Consider the following 23,816-nt stretch of genomic DNA (forward strand, 5'->3'; position numbering starts at 1 on the left):
GTAGCTCAGAGGTTGCCCAAGAAACTCCCCTCCTACCCCCCAACGTGACTTGTGGGGGCCCCCCTTCCACCCCTCCTTGCCAGTATGCATTCATTACTTTGGTCAGTCAGTATCGCATGAACACCTAGACGTCCTACACTTTGCACACTTGAGTAACATCACACATAGAAACTGCACATAGAATTTAGAGAAAAGCTGTTCTGATAACTTTCGAATTCAAAAAGACGAGTGCTCCCAAACTCATTTCAATTAACACTTCTGTGCCAACCTTTCACATCATGAGAATTAGCATTATCCAAAGAATTCCGGGATTCTTCAGTCGATGTACTGTCTGGACTAAGAGGAGGCGTGGTCTCTGATGAGTAATTTTCTCTTTCAGAGATGCTTGGGAGTGAGAATGCAGTGGTGCGGGTGGGTAAGGGGTCGCCTGGAGCACTGGGCTTTTCTGTTGAGTTCAGTCCTATTGTGTTCATGGGAGATGGAAGAAGGAAAACAAAATAAGTGTGTGAATCATATCCTGCAACATATATTCATCTGAGTTTACTAACTGCCCAGTCCTTTATGGCACGCATATAAATATTTATACATATATGTGTATATGCACGCACAACATACAGACATGATATATGGTCTGTGTATATATACATATATGTGTACACGGTGTGTGTATATGTTAGTAAATACCAAAACATATATACACACATGCGTATATATATAAATATAAATATGGAGGTACAGATGCATAGACTTAGATATAAAATGAGCTATAGAACAGAGGCTAAAGATACAAATGGGGAAGTGAAGTTGAAAGCAATTATTCCCTGCCCTCTTCCCATTTAATTGCTAGATTCTCAGAAGGGTGGAGCACATGCAGAAAGAAAACTGATCAACAGAAATTGTAAAAAAAAATATATGGATATACATATGCATATAATATATATGACTTATCAATGAGGAAAAGAGAAAGAGAAACTCCAAAGGAGATTATAGGAGGACTAGTGTTCCAGGAGAAAGAATGAAAGATAAAATCCTAAGTACAAGTGATTATTTTTTAAAAAATCAGAGTCAAACAAAGCAAAGATTGGGTAAAAGGGAAACAAAGTCTCAGGTACACAAGTGGCCCAAGTCTACAAAATGTTTTCAACTTTTTGAGAATATAAGAAATACAATTTGAGAACTTGAAATAACATTTTCCGCAGTTTCAATTCCCCTTGGAAGAAAAAACCATGTGAAAAGGTGGTGTTGAAATAGGTATAGGCCCAGCTGACTGGAGTCTATAATTGGTAAAAGCTTTCTGCAGGGCACATTAGTACCCTATACTAAAGGCCTTTAAATTTTTGGTATTCTCTTACTCACAATGTGTATTTCTTTATACAAGAATGGGGGGAGGGGGTGCAGAGATTACACCAAACGTTATTAAAAAACAAAACAAAAAAAGTGCCACATTGTGATTTCTGGATATTGAGGTTATAGTATTTTTTCTACATCATCTATCTTTACCATGCATTTGCTTCTACGAATAGCCAAATTTATGTTTTTCAATATTCAATGAACAAAAAATTGCATGATATTACACAAGTATTTTAACAATTCAGTTCAACAAGAATGGGTAAGAGAACATGGCACGAATAAGGGAAGAGAAAGAAGTGGAGAAACTGTAAAGAGTAGAAGTGATAAGAATCAAGAACCAAAATTAAAAGATTACTGAATAGGGAATTAAGAAAATGGAAGTAGAAAGGACACACAGAAGTCCTAATTTCATTCCCTAATACCAAAGGCAAAGTGAAATTGATGTTTGCTAAATAGGTAAAAAAAACATCTATACCCTCTTGAACTGCCCCAAGGTCATGCACATGAAATAATGTGGAACTCTTCTGTGGCTACAGAAATCCAAAGTGATAGTACAGTTGTTACTATCTTTGTTTTCCAGGGAAAATTTTCAGTCTCTAGAAGGTCGTAACCCAATAACTCCCAAATAAACATATTTACTGACAAACTTTCACCCATAGTACAAGTCAACAGATCTAGCTAAGTAATAGGCAAGTGGCTCCTTCTTGGCTTCAGTGTAAAATTGTAAGTCTAGCTTGACTTATTCTCTCATCTGCTCATTGTTGAGTAAGAGGGAGGCATGGGGGTGGAAGAAAAGACAGCAGAAAGGAAGAGAGGGAGAGAACAGGGAAGGGAGAGAGGGAGGAGCTTACAATTCTATGCAATAACATTAGTACACTTTCATCATTAGAGACTTGAACAATTTCTCATTTGTTGTTTTCAGGTTAAACTATCTTTGGTGTTGGCAGGATTCCGCTGATACATCCACTTTGAGAGAAACGTCCTAATGTCGTCCCTTTATCACCCACTCCCACTTTTCTTTTAGATTTGAATTACAAAGAGACTAATGGGAAAATCACTCCAAATACCTCGCATAATAGTGCTGTGCTTCGTTGAAGAGTAGCATTCCTAAAGATTCTATCTCACCAAGCAAATTCACTTCAAGATCTATGAAAAAATGGTGTTCAGAAAATTGCCTTCCTACCTAGAAGCCTTAATATTCTTGCATATGTCTGAAGCTCAATGCACTTTCCCTAATTCAATGGAATAAGAATTTAATTCAGGATCAAAAAAAAAAAAAACCACACTCCAATTGCCAATTCTACATTGTCCTTCATCTTCACTTTGGAGATACTACTGGTTTCCATTGATCATTTTCGTGCTGGCAACATTCACCAGAGCCATTCTCGTTTGCATTTGGGGTCACTATTTTGACTTACCTGATGTCATCACTTGGAGGCTTGACAGTTCAGACACAATGGGAACTCTCTCAAGAAGATGATGAGTCATCTACCATTTTAAACATTCACTCCCCATCCTACCCCCTTCTTCCTCCCCTCCTGCAACAATAGCTAATTTATATGATTGAAATGAACTTAATCTTTTGTAAAAGGTGGAGATGCTAAAATGCATGAGAGTAGCCGGCATAAACCAATCACATCTATGCACTAATGATTTTCATGTTTTTATGAAACTTCTCTGCCATACCATGCACCTATAAAATCTTAATATTACATCTTTTAAAAAATAAGAGAGTATACTACTTACACAGATTCAGGAATGTTTTATTATTTTTCACATAGTTCTTTGTTTTAATAGTTTGGAATGAATTTTAATTACACAAATAATTCCTTTAATTACCCAATTCCCAGAACATTTTGAATGCACCTAACTGGAACTCTGCATTAGAATTATGAAATCAGAATTATCGTAGTGGCTGTACTTACCTTTTTATTGTATAACGTCAACCATATGGTGAATCAAGAAATCAGTAATACATTTTAAACAACAATAACATTTAAGTGATATAACTTATTTTCTTATTTTGCATGTAGTATGTATGAAGTTATTTTTAACATTTTCATTGTTTAAACTTAACTTATCTCAGGGTTAGAATATTCATTAAGGCTACTAATTCCATTGTGACAATAGAACTTAGACATGATTATGATAAAATATCTTACTAAACTCAAAGTTTCTCATTTTTATATATATGTATATACATATATATAATATGTATAGAAGTCTAATTTCTCAGATAATTCCTTAACCAATTTTTGAGCTACAAAATTTTGTGATCTAACTTGAACTGTTTGTAACGATAAAATTTAAAGAGATTGGAATCCTGCCATGTAATTTATTACCAAGTTTAAGAAAAGCTATAAATTATACACAATAATATGTATACAAATGATACATTCAAGTAGTTTCAAACTTTATGTCTTATAAGCAGGAATATTAAGAACAAGAAAATATCAAGAATGATTATTATAACATTCGTCCTTATAAAATGATTTTACTAGATAATAATAGAAAATTCTATCAACATTAAATACGTAAATTTGCAAAAAAATAAATAAATAAAATGCAAATATTAATTCTTACCAGAACTGGAAACATTCACTCCTGAAAATAAGAAAACAAACATCTCTTAGAAAATGTCAAATTTCATATATATGTGTATACATACATGAATACATATACACATTATATATATGTATATATATAATCTCCATGCTAGTTAACATTCACAAAGTGGCAATTTTCAGTACATTTTACCCCACTGAAGCTACATTCCTTCGCTGAATGTCATGTTTAGAAAGCCCAAGTGTGTGTGTCAAAACTATGTTATTAGTTTTTGAATCTCAGGTAAAATAAGAAAAATAATAAAATAAAGGAGAGCTATTAGAATTAATCTCAAGCCTGCAAAAGATTCCCCCAAATTGATTCATTTATTTAGATAACGATTATTTATTGAGTGCCTACTTTGTGCTAGACATTATGCCACGTTCTAGGGATATAACATAACCAAGATGTAGAAATTTCCTGTCCATTGAGCTGAGTTCACTGTGAGATATAGACCAAAAAAAAAAAAAAAAAAAAAGTCATACAATGTGATCAATGAGACAGAATGTGCTATAGAAGCACATAGAGGGATCATCTAATTTAGACTTCCAGGGTTGATGGCCAGCTGGTGGAGGAGGTAATAGAGAGGGTTTCTTGAATACATTTAAGGTGTGACCTAAAGGATTATGGACAGTTAGCTTAGTCCTAGAGGAGTAAGAAGTTGGGATTTGTCCTACAGGCTTTCGATAGCCATCAGAGAAAGGTGTTTAAGGGAGGTCTAATGCAGAAGCATTTTAATTTTTTATTGACCCTGTTGTAGAATGGAAAATGGGTTATCAGGGGACAGAAATATCGGGAGACCAAAATAAAAACGTGAGAAAGATGATGTTCTACATGAGGAAAATGGTACCAAAAAAAAAAAAAAAAAAGAAAGAAAAAGAAAAAGACACGAAAAAAAATCTGTGAAATATTTGAAAGCAGTTATCAAGATTTTGTGGATCCTTAAAAATAAAATAAAAGACTTTGTGGATCTTTGCAAGTAAGAAAGGCAGGGATTGAGTCAAAAGGAAAACGTTCAGGTTGATGGTTTAGCATACTAGGCAATTACAGTTAGATAGATTATGGAGGCTTTCACCAAGCTAAAGGAGAAAGAAAAGCAAAAGACACAGGAAAATTTGGTATGTTTGAGACTTTTGTTTAAACATGTTTAGTAATATGTGGAGGTGGAGGTTGGTAGCTCAGGATGTGCATTTGGGCTAAGGCTCTGGATCAGCATATAAATGGATATTGTGGCTACAAAGGGGAAGGAGATCCCCAGTCATAAAAAAAGAGGACTGCCCAGGATAGAATCCCGAAGTTGAATAAATATTAAAGGAGAGGGACAGCAAAGGTGACTTAATTTTCTATGTAGGAGGGAAATTGAAGTCAACAAGAGTTACGAATAGAGGGTGTTATCAAGAAGGAAATAAATGAAATCAAATGAGATGAGAGCTAACGTGGATCGATTGGATGGATTTATCAAGTGGGCTGGTGGGAATGTTGGAAAATCCAGTTTTATTGCTGTGATGGGAACTGGATTGAGTCTGCAGGGGAGTGAGGCATGTTTTCATCCCCCTTCTTTGTAATGGCTATTAACAAGATCATAAAGTTCTTTCCCAAATGATAGTGAACTGATGTGAAAAGGAATCAAGCATCAAATAAAATAACAGGTGCACTAGTATTTAAGGCACCTTCCTGCCTTGAGGTTTTATTTTCTGATCTGAAAAAAAATTTTTCCCCTCAGAAGTATCATCAGATGAGTATGACCCAGTAGTCTTCAATGATGTTCCCTGGCTTACTCCTTAATATAAAAAGTATTTGTGTATTATATGTTATATATTATCATGTATTATTTATATTATATATAAATCATAATTATCAAATTATTAAAGTATATATTATTAAAATTTATACTGTATCAAATATTTTCTTACTTTCTCATTACTTTTTTTTTTTTTTTAAGATTTTATTCATTTCTTTGACAGAGAGAAAGAGCAGAGCACAAGCAGGGGGAGCTGCAGAGGGAGAAGGAGAAGCAGACTCCCAGCTGAGCAAAGAGCCTGATATGAAGCCCATTCCCAGGACCCCGGGATCATGAACTGAGCCGAGGGGAGATACTTAACCGACTGGGCCCCCCAACGGCCCCTCATTAAAGTTCTCTACTTTTTCTCTTCTTTTTTTTTGAATAGAAATTAAGTAGATCAATTTATTTTTTTGTATATTTCACAAGTATAATTTTGGAAGGGCCATTTGACAAATTTCAGCATTAACTGCCAACTCTATATACATGTTCAACAAAAAAGGCATTTACTCTTGGCCCTTTTAATACAGGCAGAGTGTCCTATTGCATCACAAATGAGAGATGCAGTAACAGATCTGAGAGCTTATTAAAAGAAATTAGGTGTTTTTTCCAAACGTTATTTGGTTGATAACATAATACAAACATAACATGAATGGTTTCATGACCACCAGCAATTTGCAGAATAAAACCCGTAAGTCTACCTACTTCAAAGGCCAAAACTAGTGAAACAGTATTAAATTTGGTTTTTAAATCCTTAAATTAACAATCGCAAAACGAGATTTCTTTGATCTCAATTTTGTAAGGTGTGGTGGGGGATCAGGGGGAGAAAGGATGGGGGCGCGGCGAGAAGACTGGCAGTGCATGCTGAGTTTCAGAGTTGGGACAGTGGCTCAAATTAGTCATCCAGATTAGGATAGTGTTTTAGAAAATTAAACATGTGTCCTAAATGTGGCATATTGAGAAGGACATTCAAGGATGATAATTCATCAGCCCTAAATACCATTTAATGAAAGCCATCTGGAGGTTTGAGGGGTAAGCAAGATGGGGGCAGGGTGAAGTAAAATGAGGTGAAAAAGGAAAATGAAAAGTACAAGAAATGTGTTTAATGCTGGGAAGTGTGAAAAGGCCACCAGAGAAACTTCCTTTAGTTGACACTCAAGTGTGCTCTTCCTCTAGGCTACCTGCCTGTGGATCACCAAACACCAAATTTACAGCACAATTTAAGCAGAGATTACATTTCAGCTTTGATAAAACTTCACAAGTATGGTTTTGTTACATCAAGTGAAAAGAGCAACTAATTCCAACTTTTGAAGTAAGAACAAGTAGAGAGGTCTCCCTCGGCCTGCCGTGATGAATAGTTAAGACTTATTTTTAGGTCAGCAGCACATGAATATTGAATAACTTGTAAATAGACTGCAAACATGCTGCTGCCAGTTCATCAAAACATTCCAACAATTTCTTACTATCCCAACATGCCAAGAACTGTAGTTGTTTTAGTTAGATGTAGCCTCCCAAAAAGAAAAGTTTCACAAAGTGTACCACCAAAGTAGGAGCTACTGGACACAAAACAGGTAATTTATTCCAGACGTTAGCCAATTTTCATGAAATATTTGTTACCCTCAACTTCAGTACACTCCAATATTCATTTGTAATAAGCAAGACAATTAAAATTAGCCATTTTTCAAACCACAACTCTGAAATTAGAGAAATGGACAATTAAACTCATCTAGTCAACATCTTCATTCAAGCAATGGTGAAACAGTCTGCAAATAATGTCAATAAACTGAGATTTGAGGCAGAATAAAAAATAGAAAAATTAAAAACCTATCACAAGCACCAATAATGGAGGCTAAGCAATTATACCTACAAATTCTTGTTGACAGGTCTTTCCTAATGGAAAATCCTGAGATTTTAAGTACTGTGACTTTACAGAAGGCAGGTTGGTTTAATGAGGAAACTTTTAATAAAAAGGCAATCAACAGTATTTTATTTTGGGCACTTACTCAGTATTTCACAGATCCTCAACAAGTTTTGAGGTAGGTTAAATATCAGCATTGTAATTTACAAAATAAAACTTAAGAGGTTATATCACTTGTTGTAAACTTTAGCAGGAATCCTATCATGGTCAAGAATAACATGGTCTCTGTGATCTTTCAGATTAATCATCTCAGATGTGTAAATTTAATGTTGACAGCTTGCAAGTACCCACCAAAATTTTTTCTTAAAAAGACAAGATATCACAGAAATTCTACTTTGGGGTATTGCCTATTCTTAAATGGATCCTACAATGATCATACATATTGTGGAATAATCTACTTGCTCCCATCATAAATATGTTTATATATAACTGATCTTTAAAATTACAAACTAGAACATTACTGATTTCATTGCTTTCCTGCCTTTTGGGGTGGGTGGAGCAGGAAGATCATCAGCAAGTCTCACTGAGAGCGCTAGGCAGCCTTTAAGCTCAGGTGCTATGCTCAAGGCACCATTTACAATGATTTGGGGTCATAGGAAAGCAAGTACACAGATGGAGCCATGATCTAGAAAAGATGCCTGGATCGAAAAAGAGGGGAGGTCCTGTGCAAGTCAAAGACAAAGAAAAAAATACTATCATCTCAGGCTACTGATCTTCATTGTCATGCTATAGCATATCACCTATGGGAAGAACTCTTAAAAGAACAGTAAATATATCCCAATGAAGTCTGTTAATTAAAATTCTTTACTAACTAGATAAACCACAAGTAAAATTAAATTGGTTATTTTATTAAAGTGACATCTATAGAAGCAAAATATCTAATATTTTAATGCATGTTCCACCTACCACACAAACGACTCTAAAGGTCACAAGTATAATTCACTTAGCTTACTTAAAATTATTTACCAGAATTCAGCTCATCCTGACATGGGTTCCTGGGCCAACTTTCTCAAGGATTTGTTTCAGTATAAAGTTCATTTTACTTAAACAAGTCTCAAATATTAGTAATTATACAGGATTAAGAGTGGTTAATGAACAACTGAGAAATTATAAGAAAAACATTATTCTGTTCGAAAATATAGAGCAAATTTTAACAGTGAGGACATACACTTATGCTTCTGAATAGACTAAACAGCACAGCTGAACAAGATTTGAGTCAAAGAGGCAAGAAAAAAAGGAGGAAAGGGCCACAGGAGGCAGAGTATCGAAGCCTTTTGTTCTAGTGGCCCCCGAGTTGACTTAAGCTCTTTCATTTGTTACTAAAATCCATGACATTCAGTGGCCTTGTGCAGATATGCTATGTTGCTTAAGCATATCTTTTGTCCTATGCAGAACATCTCATTTTGACTTTTATGAAAATTGCAATTCGTGTAATTTACATAAGCTTTTTTAATGTAGAAAGTTCTCTACTTTTCCTTCATAATTTATACTTAAGTATTGTTTTTAATTTACATGATTTGGAGTTTTGTCCCTCCTCTTGTTTAGTTAGCTTTCATTTTTCTATCACATGTAAAATAATATTTTAATTTTTTGTTTAATTTTTATTTTCCCGTTAGTAGTTTTCTCCTCATTTGTTTTTATTTTCTTCTAAATCAAGTTCTTAGAATTGTGTTGATTTCCATAGGAAGTAATTAGGAAAATTAAAGAATATATATTACCATAGAAATGGCTGACAGCTCTTGTGTTTTAGGTGAAAGAAAAAATAATCCTCATAAGCATAAATAGTTTAGCATATTGCCACATTCAAAATGTTCAAGTTAATTTGAGTGTGTAAACACATTTCATATGATACATTTCTTTAAGAAGTCCATAAGTTTTTAGATATCTAAAACGATTTTGACATGCTCCTTCTCAATATAAAGTCCTAACTCCTTGGAACTTGAAACAAGTTAATTTTATTCAGTAAGTTCAAAAATATTTATTGTTTTGCTGGTGTGATATTAGGTGTTAGTTTGAAAACGTAAAAGGCATGGTCCTTTGCTCTGGGAAATATTACAATCTGTAAGATGTCTATATCCTTATCAATAGATAACTCCAATGATCTGAAAAGACATTTCGGTCATAGGTGAACCTGATGATGACTCATAATAAAATTCTTGCCATTGGTGATCAGCAAGTCACACAACAAGATGAGGAGAAAGAGAAGCAGCCACAGATGTGTAGCTAAGTGCCCTGCTTAGCCGTAAGTGGTCGATAAGTAATTGGTGAGTGGTTTTGAGCAGGAGTAAATGCAAAGGAGAAATCCAACAGCTCTGATGACATCACCTTTGGGAGAGAAGCCAGGAGCAAGCCTCCTTATAGGCTATGATAAAGACATTAAATTTTGTTCCTGAGAATGATGGAAGCCATTGGATCAATAAATGTAGAACAGAAATCAAATAGTAGATTTGATGACAAAGAAAAGAGGAATCCTAATGTTGCCTGTACTAGATCCGTCACTAACTCGACAGACCGCGCTATACTCTATTGTTCTGATTTACTAGTTTGTTGCACCAAAATATGTAGCACAAATGATATAGGACTTGTTATGGAACGGATTTATCATTTGTCAGATATTTAGTATGGAAATGGAAAAAAAAGGATTGTTGGGATAATAAAGAAGCTTTCTATTTTTTTAAGGTAGGCTTATTTATTTATTTATTTATTTATTTATTTATTTATTTATTAGAATGAGAACATGAGTAGTGGGGAGCTGCAGAGGGAGAAGGAGATGGAGGCTCCCCACTGAGCCGGGAGCCCAAGGACTCAGGGCTGGACCCCAGGACTCTGCAATCATGACCCGAGCTGAAGGCAGGTGCTTAACTGACTGAGCCACCCAGGTGCCCCAGGTAGCTTCCTTTTTCACATAACCATGAATACTAGACTAAATATGCTGGAAATGATTCTAAACAGTAGATTATTCATCAGGTCACATACATGTTAAATACCCCAGAGATATTAATTTAATTCTAACTGCTTCAAAAGCAATGAATTTTGGGGGGGGGGGGGGGACCTGGGTGGCTCAGTCTGCGAAATGTCTGACTTTTGATTTAGTTTCAGGTCATGATCTCAGGGTCCTGGGATTGAGCCCTGCATGGGGCTCCACACTCAGTGTGGCATCTACTTGGGATTCTCCCTCTCCCTGTCCATCTGCCCTTCCCTCCACTCATGCTCTAAATAAATAGATAAATAAATAAATAAATAAATAAATAAATAAATAATTTTTTTTTTTTTAAGGCAGGGAATGTCTTTATTTTTTTTTCAGGGAATGTCTTTAAACGAAATATGTGGTATATAATATTTTAATCCAAGAGGTGAAAAGGAGAGCAAGATAAATTACCAAAATGGAGAAGACAATTCCTTGAGTTCTAAAGCTTTTTGAGGAATCACACTGAAATGATATTTTATTATCATTAATTGCTGATATTTATTGAGTGTTCACGGTATGCCAGGCACCGTACATACTATGTCTGTTGCTTGTATTTTCTCTCTTAAGGATCACAACACCCTATGAAGCTGAAGAAATCAAGTACGTTAGCCAAGTTCACAAGGCCAGTACATACTAGCCCAGGCTTGAACCTGAGCAGGTCTGACTCTGCAGACGGTGCTGTCAACTCTCGGGCTTCCTGCTTTCCTCATTAATTGATCCTTATCGCCTTTCCTCTCCACCTGACCTTTCAGCATGGAAATTCTTTAAGCCAATGTGTGAGGTTACATAAAGATTGGTATGTATTAAAAGCTCATTAGCTAAATAAAGAAGCATCTTAATCAGGATTGGACTACAGAGTAAATGACTAATGGTGCTACAAGTGCTAAAATAAACTTGACCCTAAATGTAGACATTTAGGCTAAATTATAGTTTGCTGGATACATGCTCTATGTATGGCAGAGGTAAATACCAGAGAAAAATCAGAGGTGTGTCAATTTAATTTACTACAGAATATGATTTTGACAGGAAAGTCAACCAAACTACAGTGACATCCAACAAAAAGTAGTGCAGCTCACAGACTTCGTGTTTATCTGAGAAGAGGCTTCCATAGCTCGGAAACAGAAAAATAGCTTCTCTCTAAGTGTATATCTACATCTATGTATTTCTGGTCTAATCATGGGCCCGTTCAACATTTCCCCAAATCCTTTAATCTTCAATGCAACAAAATTTAGTATCCGTGGCAAACAACGTAATATCTAAAGATGGTTCACATGATCATGCTTATGCTCCATAAGTTTCTCAAATTGAATATGCGTTTTCCTTTACACCCTTTTATCTCAGAATCTGATTCTAAATTCCTCTGCTGGGTGCTTTTTCAGGATATTTTGCAACACTGTAGCTTATTTTATGTTTTACTTCATTTTCTTTATAGAGTAGTACACCCACAATCTTTTATCTCTTTGAAAGAAGATTCCAAGTCTTTAGCATCACTGTTTAGACTCAATATGAGACTAAACTTATTCCCATAGTCACAAAATCCCTATAAACAGATTTTTCAGTCCCTGTACCACTTCTAGTCAACATGATAAATCACATGAAAATTACTTAGGCACTCAATAAATCTTACGGAAGCACACTAACATGAACTTTCAAAAACAACAAACCACTTCCTAATTTAAGTTAATGTCCTTAAGAGAATATTCAGGAACTATAGCAATGCAACTTGAAATGACATTAATTTCAATAAACCATTATCTACTAGATTTCATAAATTAAAAAGGCTTTCAATTATCTTTAAAATGTCAAAAAAGTTAACTACAAATCTCCACGGGGGAACACCTAGAAAGATAATCCACATTAAATAGCCTAGTTAAAATCTAACTAATATCTAAAGGACACATTCTCTTAAAAAAAAAAAAAAAACTACAACACTGTAATGACTTATATAAATACAAGCAGTACAGGAAAAAATACTTCCATGGAGACTGTTTCTACCTATCAGATAAGGTAGATAGGTGAAGTTACTTGAATATTTAGAGGCGACGGTACCAAATGTCTGCAGTACTTGGTTGACACCTCCCATCACATTTTGTGATTCCTCCTAAAGTAGATGAGCAATGACCTCAATTGTCTATTGCATTGTACATATGCAGACATTATCAGAACTTTATAGAAATCATAGGACGGAGCGACTGGCCGAAGCCTCATCATTAAGAAGACCTGCTCAGACCTGTCGCGTGCAATATTTAATTATTTCTTGTCCTACTCCCTCTGCTGCAGCACATGGTGACAGTGATCTGTGAGACCAGTGCAAAGCAAGAGGACTCACGGAGCTATCTCACCTGTTTGCCATAGGCAGACACCCCTGGACTCTCTATGCCCTGGCTCGTGTAGAACTTCAAAGTAATCATATCCTGTTAGTGGAGCCAACTAGACTTGGAAAAAGCAAATAGACGTCTGCATAAAGGACTTAATAACCAGGACATAATAAACACCTATTTAATATTAAGAAGTTGTATTAATATAAATAGCATTAAAAATATATATATATATATATAAATAGCATTAGGATATGTTAGTGGGGATTAAGAGGGTGTGTGTGTGTGTGTGTGTGTGTGTAGACAGGAGGGCGGGGGTTATGTGTGTGTGACAATAAAAAGAAGGCATCAGTTCTTCTAAAAGTATAAACTGCACTGAGCACTCTGAAATTCTATAAATATAGGAAACAAATGCAATGAACTAGAGCATAGTAAGCTACTTAGTGTTTCTACGTATTATCTTTTTTTTTTTTTCTTTTAACTTCAGTCTTCTGGGACAGCATTTTCTACACTTTTTAAGTAAGCACCTATTTTCGTTATTTAGACAAGGGAATATTTAGAAACATTCCAGTAGGTGGCACCAAAGCTCCAAAAATCTGTAAATCATTGGCCAAGCGCTCTTTTCCATTATAATCCTGTTGTGAATCACCAGTGGAATTGACTAAGTACATTAAACACAGGAAAATGTAGATAACAGAGCACTTGATCTTCAAAGCTGTGTTATTCTAACAGATGTATTGTTACTGAATTTACTTTTCCCAATATGTTTCCTTTAGGACTCAAAATGTTTAAGTGATCCTGAATCAAAGTTACCTTGAAGTCACACCCCTAAGTCCCTGATCAGAAATTTCAGCAAAAACTGGGAATCGGTTGAGTGAAAATGACATTTCAAAGGACCTACTTGGGCTTTAAATACCACCCGTTCCCACCATCACCCCTACCCCCAACCCTGGCCCCCGCCCCAAAGAAATGGAACGTCATTTCCAAAGGAATTTAAACGTCTAATACGGCAAATCTAAGAACAGTGCAAGGACAGAAGAGTGAAACAGAATAGATGAAATAAATACTTATTCTCAGCATCTGCCCTAAAATGAACGGTGGCATGTTTTGAAGGCTGAGAATGTATATCTGACCTCTATAAATATAAAGGCCATACAAAAGTGAAATAAGCACATCAAGACAAAAAAAAAAAAAAAGGATTGGCTAAGACAGATGTGCATGGTTTTCCTTGTTTAGTAAGGCAAGATAATAATAAAGCACATAAATAAAAATCAAAAGATCCTACTTTTACTTACTCTGTGGACCTGGTATATGATCCACAGACCACAAATCCCACAAATCACATCAAATTAATAAGTATCTATGGGGTAAGCACTCTGTGCAAGGGACAAACAAGTTTTGATCTGGATTTCAGAGAAACATAGGAAATAGTCTTTCCTCCACTAGCTTGTCAGTAAATATAATAATGACAGCAGCAGTTTACTGAAATGCTATTATGTATCAGGCATTATGCCAGCAGCTTTGCATGTTTTTGCATTTAGTCATCCAAGCAAGCCAGTGGGTTAGCAAGTATTTTTCCTCTTTTATAGGGAAAGAAACTGAGACTCAGAGTTTAGTAAATTGCTCATAGTCACACACCTAGGAAATCTGAGATTTGAAGGAGTGTCCACCTCCTCATAATTTATTTTCCTCTTCTTTACTCAGACCTTATGTTAAAACATCGGTTGTATTGTTATTATGCCTGGAATCTCACGAATAAAACAGCTACTGCTCACCACCAGAAAATAATTTCAGAGATTTCCAGACATGTGGAAACATAGGATGTGAACATCCATTGACGTGTAGTTCCTTTGATAGATAAGGAAATTAAAACTCAGTGAGCTTCAATGCTTTTTTGATTTCATGCAATTTTGTAAGACCCATAATTCCCAAGCTCCACCAATTACCACAGAGTTGCAACACACTTTAAATACAAATGGACATTCGAGAAACACTAGACCAAAGCCTCTAACAAGAAAGACAGAGATGGAGATAAACAGAAGAGAGACTTGGGAGAAAGAGAGACAACGCAAGGAGCCGACGAAGCCCTGACACAAACTGTAATTCATATCCTCAAAAACTGAGACAACATGGTGTTGTCCTGAACAGAGAGCAAAGGGTTATAAAAACCAACATTTCGAGATTAAGAAAGGAAGCCAACAGATACCGGATCAAATACTTGAAAACAAAACAAAACAGCAGTACAGTAGAAAGAGCCATTTAAAATGCCAAAATATCTCCAAGGGTTTATGTTTGTTTGCTTCTGGAAAGCAGGAATTGAGGATGGGAACCAGGATGGGGACAAAAGACTGATCGTTTTTACTATAAACCTCAAACTTTCAAACTACACACACACATTTGAATAAAAATACAAATAAAGTTATCAGTATGTAAAACTGAATTGAGCATAAGGAGGGCAAAAGGCATAAGGCCTGGAGTAGAATAAAATCAAGGAATTCATTATTAAATATAGCAATCATATCTAGCGGTCTCCTAAAGAATTTTTATGTGAAACACCACAGATATTCTTGTTCAGTTGTGAGGACATATGAGCACGCAAACACATTCACCTCTAAAACCAGGCATGCATTTATATGTCTTTTACATTTGGCTTTAAGACATTATATTATCAAGTTCAGCCATGTTGATGAAACAAATCCCAACAAAAATTAATAAATACAAGATGACCTTCCATAAAAGATTAGTTATTTTGCCTTTATTTTTATCTTTAAATAGTTATCTGTAAGTCAGGGAGAAAGACAAAAAATTAGATTAACACTTCCTGTGTACTGATGGTCAACCTGAGGTCTTTGATTTAGATTCTCAAGTCTTAAAAAAAATCCCACAGTCAAATTTATTTCGGAAGTATTTCATGGTAGATGTCCCTCAGAGACTTTTATAAAGTGCTAACATATTAAAGGCAAAGAGAAATTTATGTAGCTTTGTTTAACCCAGAATCTTCCAGAACCATTTGCCACCTACCCATTTTTTTTTCATGGACATGGTATAAACATTGTCATGAAACAAGAGGATTGTGGAACCTCAGTGGAACGCACTTTATGAATCTGGTTTGTATCAGTTACATATAACTTTATACACACACACACACACACACACACACTCACACATAGAGAGAGAGAGAGAAAGCGAGAAAGAATAAACACTATTATAATCCCAATTAATACAAAATTAGGATTTGTATTTGCACCAGATTAAAATTTCAGATTAAAGCAGAGTCAAACTTCTGGGCTGCACCTCTCCAGGAGATTTGAGGTGTGATTTGTGCAGGGGTAGTTTCTGAAAGCTCTAATGGAGATTACCGTGGGGAACAAGGATTGAGAATGATCCGGAAAGGTACCTCCCTTGTGCGTGTACGGTTAACCCTTGAACAGCACAGCTTTGCACTGCACAGCTCCACTTACATGCAGATTGTTTTATGGGACAGTACTGTGAACATTTTTTCTTTGTAATTTATTTTTTTCTAATAATTTACAATTTCTTTTTTTGTTAAGATTTTATGTACTTGAAAGAGAGAGTGAGTGAGAGAGGACAAGTGAGAGAGAGAGAGAGAGGACAAGCAGGAGGAGGGGCAGAGGGAGAGGGAGAAGCAGGGAGCCCAATGCAGGACTCGATCCCAGGACCCTGAGATCGTGACCTGAGCTGAAGGCAGACGGAGCCCCCCGGGTGCCCTTCTTTGTAACGTTCTTAACAGCATTTTCTTCTCTCCAGCTTACTTTATTGTAACAAGACAGCATGGGAAACATATAAAGATATGTATGAAGATATAAAAATATGTGCCAGTAGCCTGTTTTTCTTACCAGTAAGCCTTCCAGTCAACAGTAGGGCTCTTAGTAGTTAAGTTTTGGGAGAGCCAGAGGTTATACTTGGATTTTCCACGGTGCAGGGCAGTTGGCCCCCTTTACCCCCTGGGCATTCAAGGGTCAACTGGACTCTAAAAACATTTCCCAGAATAGATTTACAGGGCATACCTCGGAGATATTGCCAGTTCAGCCCCAGACCACCACAATAAAGCAAATAGTGCAATAAGAGAGTCAAATGAATTTTTTGGTTTCCCAGTGCTTGGGTTATATTTACACTATACTGTGGTCTGTTAAGTGTGCAATACCATATGTCTAAAAAATGTGCATGACTCCAATTTAAAAATACTTTATCCCCCCCCCAAAGTTCTAATCATTATCTGAGCTTTCAGCGAATCATAGTCACTGATCACAGATCACCACCACAACTATAATAATAATGAACACGTTTGAAATACTGCAAAGAGTATCGAAATGTGCCACAGAGACACGAATTGAGCCAATGCTGTTGGAAAAATGACGCTGACAGACTCGCTGGAAGCAAGATTGTCACAAACCTCCCATTTGTTAAAAAAAAAAAAAAAATCTGGTGTCTGTGAAGCACATTAAAGCCAAAGTGCAATAAAATGAAGTACGCCTGTATTCTCATGTTAAATGTCAGTTTGTTTCTTGGCAAAATACCTGTTTTTATTTGTCTAAATCCAGGGATAAGTACCTAATTTATAAAATATACCTCAGATAGCAAAAACTTTCTAAGTATATTAGTCCCTTTGTGTCTGTTTTTGTAGCTGTGGGTTTTCTGTAGGAATAGAGCAAGATCATAGCTAAAGAAATACAAAGAGTCACCGAAGGATGTTTGTCTAGGTGATGAATTTGCTTTGTCGGTGTCCTTAGTAGTAGTAATAATAATTACTATTTAATAATCAGCCACTATGTAGATGGCACTGCCCTAAATAATTTTACATATGACTTCAGGTAATCATTACAGGAACCCCACAATGTAAAAAACACTATCTTCTTTTTATGGATGAAGCCTCAAAAAATAAATACGTTTGTGCAAGGCTAAAGAGTGTGGTTTTTAAATGCACATCTGCCTGACACCGAAAGCGTCGGGCCTGTTCCAACCACACTGTGTCTTAAGGGAAAACCTGGGATGCTGAACCCAGTCGCTGGGTGAAAGACCTATCGCAGACTGAGGTGGGAGTCAAATATCACGTGTGAACCATGAAAATGGGATTCAGAGGTAAGCCGCACATGAAAATTTATTCTTAAGAACTGCAAAATGCTGAGTAATGACTATGAGAGAGAGAGAGAGAGAAAAAAAAAACATTTCTTTAGGAAAAAGAAAAGAGGGGAGGGTGTGGACAGGCCTGTGACCAAGTAAAGCCAAGGTATGGAGCTTTCCCTTCAGTCTTTTTAGGCAAGTCCTCAAGGAAGGAAAAAATAAAACATGCTTGACAATGGCTTGGCCTTACTATGCCCACCTGTAACACGGAACAGCACGGAAAGCTTGTGCTAATGAAATCTGTACCTCGTAGGGGCACCTGGGCGGGGGGGAGGGGGGGGATAGTCCATAAAGCCTCTTGACTCTTGGCTCCGACTCAACCACTGAGCCACCCAGGGATCCCCTTGGCTCCGACTCAGCTCATGATCTCAGGGTCCCGGGATCCAGCCCCCCGTGGCTGCAGCTCCAGCCCTGCAAGGAGCTCCATGTCCAACACGGAGTATGCCTGGGGTTCTCTCTCCGCCTCTCCTCCTCCCCCTCCCTGGGCACACTCTCTCTCTCTCTCTCTCTCTCTCTCTCAAATAAATAAATCTCTTTTTTTTTAAGTGCTGTAAAAAAAAAAAAAAAAAAGGGAACCTATATCTTTTAGAAGAAATGGGTGCAGGAGTGAATGGGTAGGTGAGCCACCCGGTGGGGAAGGAAGCCAACAAGGAAGGGGGAGCACCGTGTCCTGAGTCCACTTCTGGAGTTAGTGACTCACAGCATCACCCATGAGACCTTTTTTAATGAACAAGGAGTGGACTCTAAACAATAGTAATTGTGTGTGTGTGTGTGAGCTACGTACAAGATAATAGGAAATAAGCAGAAAATAAATGCTAGGTTTGGGGGAGGCCACCTACCAAACCAGGCCCTTATCTCCCAAACAGAATCACATGGCCGCTGAAGCTGCACAAAAGCCTTCTCTCCTGAAGGGAAGGGTAATAGAAGCAAAGGCTGATAAATGCAACACTAACTTCTCATTTCCTCTTAATGAAAACTCTGAACAGAAACCTTAGATTTGCTTTCAGAATCATTAAAGGAATCCCAGGTTTAACGGGAAAAGGTACACTTTCAAACAGAGAAGGTTTTCAGTGTGTTGTTCTCACGAGTGTGCTGTTTGCACAGCTAAAAGCTAACAGCAGTGTCTTTGCTGCTCTTGTGGTTTCTTGTCTTCGTTGTACTTCTGTTTTTCTGATTCTAAGTCTTTATAGGAAAGGAAGAGGCGCAGCTCCTGTGGTTAGACACACAAGCAGTCCGAATGGTGAAACGGGTTGCCATAGCACCGGCATAATCAGTTCTATCTCAGGGTTAAACCACAACTTCTCCAGTTCATGCTGAAGCTGTCTGATTATACATTTAACTGCTACAAAAAAAAAAGAAAAAAGAAAGAAGAAAGAAGAAAAGAAAGAGAAAGAAGGAAAAGAAAGAAAGAAAGAAAGAAAGAAAGAAAGAAAGAAAGAAAGAAAGAAAGAAAGAAAGAAAGAAAGAGAAAGAAAGAAGAAACGAAAAGATAAAAGGAAGAAAGAAAACAGAATATCAGGTCGATGTGCTTTTATTTCACCAAAAGGGCATCTCAAAGATAAGGTGGGTTATTATGATGATTTGTTTCCTGGAGAAAACACTTCGTTTGGGAAACATTTGCCAATGGTGTTTGAAAGACCAAAGAAGCTAGATCCAATCTTATCGTTCGTGACATAGAAGGTCACCATCCCTTTGGCCCGCGATGGAATTGGACTCGTGAGTCGCCCAATGAAACTTGGAGAAGACAGATCACAAACGAACAAACCAACAAAAATAAGGCAAGTCTGGTCATTTGTTAATAGATGCCGCATTCCTTGGACTTCAAGATTGTGAAATGAGACAAGGCCATGGTGTTTCCTACATGAGCAGAACCCTTCGTCACTTCGTCGCTCTACTGCCAGGACGGTCTGCATCACACCATTTGCAGGCAGATGTAAATAAGTCGAGTGACTTCCTTCAAATCCCACTGCCGCCTCCTGAGAGGTAATGCCAGACAACACAGAAGTGCATGCGAGCATTTGCTGCCTTGTCACAGGCCATGCTTCCGCCCTCGCTGCCGACGGGTATCCAAGCTGAGTATTTCTACCAATTGTCTCATATATTCGACTAAAAGCAATTGTTTCATGATGCAGAAAAATATATTTTTAAATGTATTAACATACATAAATATTAAAAGAATAAAAAATTTTTTTCAATTAAAAAATAGTTTAAAATCCATAAATAACATATCCCAGAAAAGGTCATGAGATAATAATTTCTTTAGCTTCTTTGGAAAAATTTCTAGTGGGTCAGTTTTCCATGCCTTCCTTAAGTCAGAGAATTCATCCTCTATCTTGAGTCAAAAAGAGACAATTTTTGAATGCCTCCTATTTTTATACTATCTTTATGCAGTATTATTACTCTTGTTTTATAAGTGAAGACACATGAAGACGATAGCTCAATCCCAGTCCACCAGATGCCAAAACTCCTGCATTTCCTACTAACCAGCTCGTGCCACGTCCTGGAAGGAGAGGATTCAGAGCACGCATGTCATAGTATTCTTTTGAACTTCAATAACTAACCCTTGAATATCTAACACTCGGGGTCTCTGCATTCTTCCCCTTTCCATTGCTTTCACCCTAGTCCAAGTACTGCCCATGTTCTAGTTCCCTGACTTTTTTTTTTTTCTTTTTGTACTGAGCTCTATGCCCCGTGTGGGGCTTGAACCCACTACCAGAGATCAAGAGCTGCACGCTCCGCCTACCTAGCCAGCCAGGTGCCCCTGCTTCACTGACTTCTATACTCAGTTTCTAAACTGCAGCTTCCTCCCCTTTCTCCACACATGCTGGAGGATTGCCACATCGGTCTACTTTTTAAATGTACCGATATGTTTCCTGTTAAAATAGTTTAGAAATTCCCAAATCTTTACTATTATTGTAGAAAGCTCCTCGCACTCCATCTCCAACCTGCCTTTCCTCTGACATTATCAATACGCTTAAACAAAATCCCTTTTTTTCATTTCAAATTCAGCTTAAAGGCATTTTATCATAACCCAGCAAGGCTTCAGCACACGCCCTCCCCTCTCTCTCTCGGTTTACCGTGACCCTAGCCTGGAATATCTTTCCTTCTTTTCATGACCCTAAATCTGAGCCATTTTCGGATGTGGCTCAAATTCCAACTTCATGACAGTTTTCCTGATCTCCCAAGGCCACCGAATTCCCCTAATGTTTAGAGCGATAATCACGTGTACCACTCTTAGGGATGCGTATCACAAATTGGATTATGTGATGAGCTATCTTTTTACAGGAAGTGGTTCCCGTTAAGACCATAGACTTTGGAACCAGCACACAAGAGTTTGGATCTCTCCATTGCAACTGTCTAGGTATGTGGCCTTGGGAAAAACGACTTGCTGTCTCTGAGCATCTGTTCCTCATCAGTTAATCCATAATACCTACTCAGAAGGTTCTCATGGCTACTAAATAAGACAGGGCCATGTCTGTGAAGTACCAAATAAGCAAGTCAGCACTGAGCACCTCCTCACTTGGAACTCAGTACCTGGGTACTAACCATTGCTATTCATCATCATGATTACATCTTCAGGCATTTGACTCTATTTGTGTTGCTCAAGGGCACCGGTGAAGTTGGCATCCCTTACATCCCACACAACAGCCAGCTGACGGAAGATATATAACAAATATTTTTGTGTTTTTTTATATTTTTGGTTTTAATCTTAATATATTTTTGTTTTAATCTTAATATAGTTTTTTATATTTTGGTTTTAATCTTAATATAGTTTAATCTTAATATAGTTTTTTTATATATTTTTGGTTTTAATCTTAATATAGGCCCATGGTCCTATGGAAATAAAACTTTGAGCAATATACTTTTGAAACTCATTGTAACACACGGCATGTGTAATTTCTCCTTTCATAAGATGGTATTGCATTTCCTCTTGGCATTTTCATATGCTCTCAGATTTTCATATCTATCTACTTTATGTCATGCAAGGAAGAACAAAATGCAAAACTGTACCCAGAAAGGGCTGGGCTTTGCATTGTACTCAAACTGATACGGGTTTGAATCCTGGTCCAGCCAACTGGGGCCTTGTGTGGGTTCAACAATGCTTGTGAGCTTTACTGTCCTTGTACGTGGAGACAGGATCATCATACCTAGTGGATGAGAGGTTGACAAGGGGATTAGGTGGAGGAATATTTGTAGACAGCTTTCCAGAATGGCTAGCAGGCACCAGGTGGTGGTAAAAAAAAAATATTCATTGCAGTTAGTACCAGTCCATCCCTGTGCCTTTTCCACTTGTTGCCCATCAGTGGACAAAATACGGGCGAGGGGCAAAGAGGCCTTGGCTCCGGGACAATTTTCAAATGAAATTCAGAAATTCAGTAATAGTTCAAACTATTTTAAGAACCTTATCAGGGCTGAGCCATCTATTTGTATAACTGGCACACAAAATCTCTCTCTCTCGCTCTCTTTTGTTTAAATTATGAGTTAGGTAAGAATCTCAGGCACCTGGGTGGCTCCGTGGTTGAGTGTCTGCCTTCAGCTCAGGTCATGATCCCGGGGTCTGGGATCGAGTCCCACATGGGGCTCCCCACAGGGAGCCTGCTTCTCCCTCTGCTTGTGTCTCTGCTTCTCTCTGTGTCTCTCAGGAATAAATAAATAAAATCTTCAAACTCTTAAAAAAAAAAAAAAAGAATCTCTCTGTGCCTAGTGTCTTGAATTCTGGATTTGGGCATAATTGTTCTATGATTAGTCAATTTTTGCCCAGCAAGGAATAAAAGACAGTTGCATCGCCAGCTTATAGGATTGAGTATATCCCCTTAGCTTGAATGTGCTCCATCACATCCAATGCTGTATTTTATCATATTCCTTCTGCACTCTCCCTCATCCTTTGGAAGGCTTCATTTCATCAAGTCCAAGTCTTACAGGTCATGGTAAAGATCTCAACCGTCAAACCCATGGGATCTTCCAATGACCTATCTTCTATGACTCGATCTTCCTGCCAGCAGTGGACACAGCTGCCTCCCATAGATTCCCACGGGTTCTGAACCCAGGGTTCCCCTCACCAAGGTGCTCGGACAATGCCTGTGCCCTCCCGTCTCGAGGGCCAGCTTCCTGGCAACCATCCCCAAAACTACCTCAGAACGCTCTCACTGACTGATAGAGATCTGCCATCTGTTTAAGTTTAACAACTGTAAACAAAAAAAGTTTTTTTGCAGCTGGAAAGAAAAGGATGTGACCCCTTTTTCAGCTTCATTTTTAGTTTACTTTTCCACCTTATTGATCAGCAGAGGCACTCCCGAAGTCAAAAGAACAACTTAGGCTCATGTCAGGCCTCTGCTCAAATAGTCACCATTTTAAAACCTCAGGACATGGCTCCTTTGGACTTGGGTCCTCGTAGTGTCCGGTGCTAACCGGGGCCTCAGAGAGGCCACCAACACCCCGTGTATTACCTTTAAAACTGGTTTGACTGAATTAAGTTATTTAAGAACAACCACAACAATGGTGAGTCCTTCAGCTATGTTTGGAGATCTCTGTGGACTTTCAACGGCCTGAATAAAATGACTCATTTCAACCATTTCTTTTACTTATTTTTATCCTTAAGATAAAATCTTATTTTAATCTTATATAGCACCCACAGCCTCACTTTTGAGGTATAGTCCTTGATTTTGAGGCGGGAATAGTATGCCAGTCATTGGCACAGTTCTAGAATAATGCTTCTAATACTCTCCAGTTATCCTT

General features: G+C 37.4%; 1 protein-coding gene across 5 annotated transcripts in view; it reads right to left on the reverse strand.

Annotated features, from left to right (window-relative positions):
- Nucleotides 1-23,816, reverse strand: part of PTPRC (protein tyrosine phosphatase receptor type C) — a 126,297-nt gene that overhangs the window by 62,654 nt on the left and 39,827 nt on the right. For 4 of the 5 annotated variants that reach the window (XM_038541956.1, XM_038541955.1, XM_038541954.1 and 1 more), the window contains exon 3: nt 3,934-3,954. In XM_038541956.1, the coding sequence (XP_038397884.1) occupies nt 3,934-3,954 (21 nt within the window). Of the gene's footprint in view, nt 1-268; nt 461-3,933; nt 3,955-23,816 lie in introns of all 5 variants that reach the window. The other variant, XM_038541952.1, reaches the window with a different exon arrangement.

The sequence above is a fragment of the Canis lupus genome, chromosome 7, assembly GCF_011100685.1.
Source record: "Canis lupus familiaris isolate Mischka breed German Shepherd chromosome 7, alternate assembly UU_Cfam_GSD_1.0, whole genome shotgun sequence".
Taxonomy (NCBI): Eukaryota; Metazoa; Chordata; class Mammalia; order Carnivora; family Canidae; genus Canis; species Canis lupus.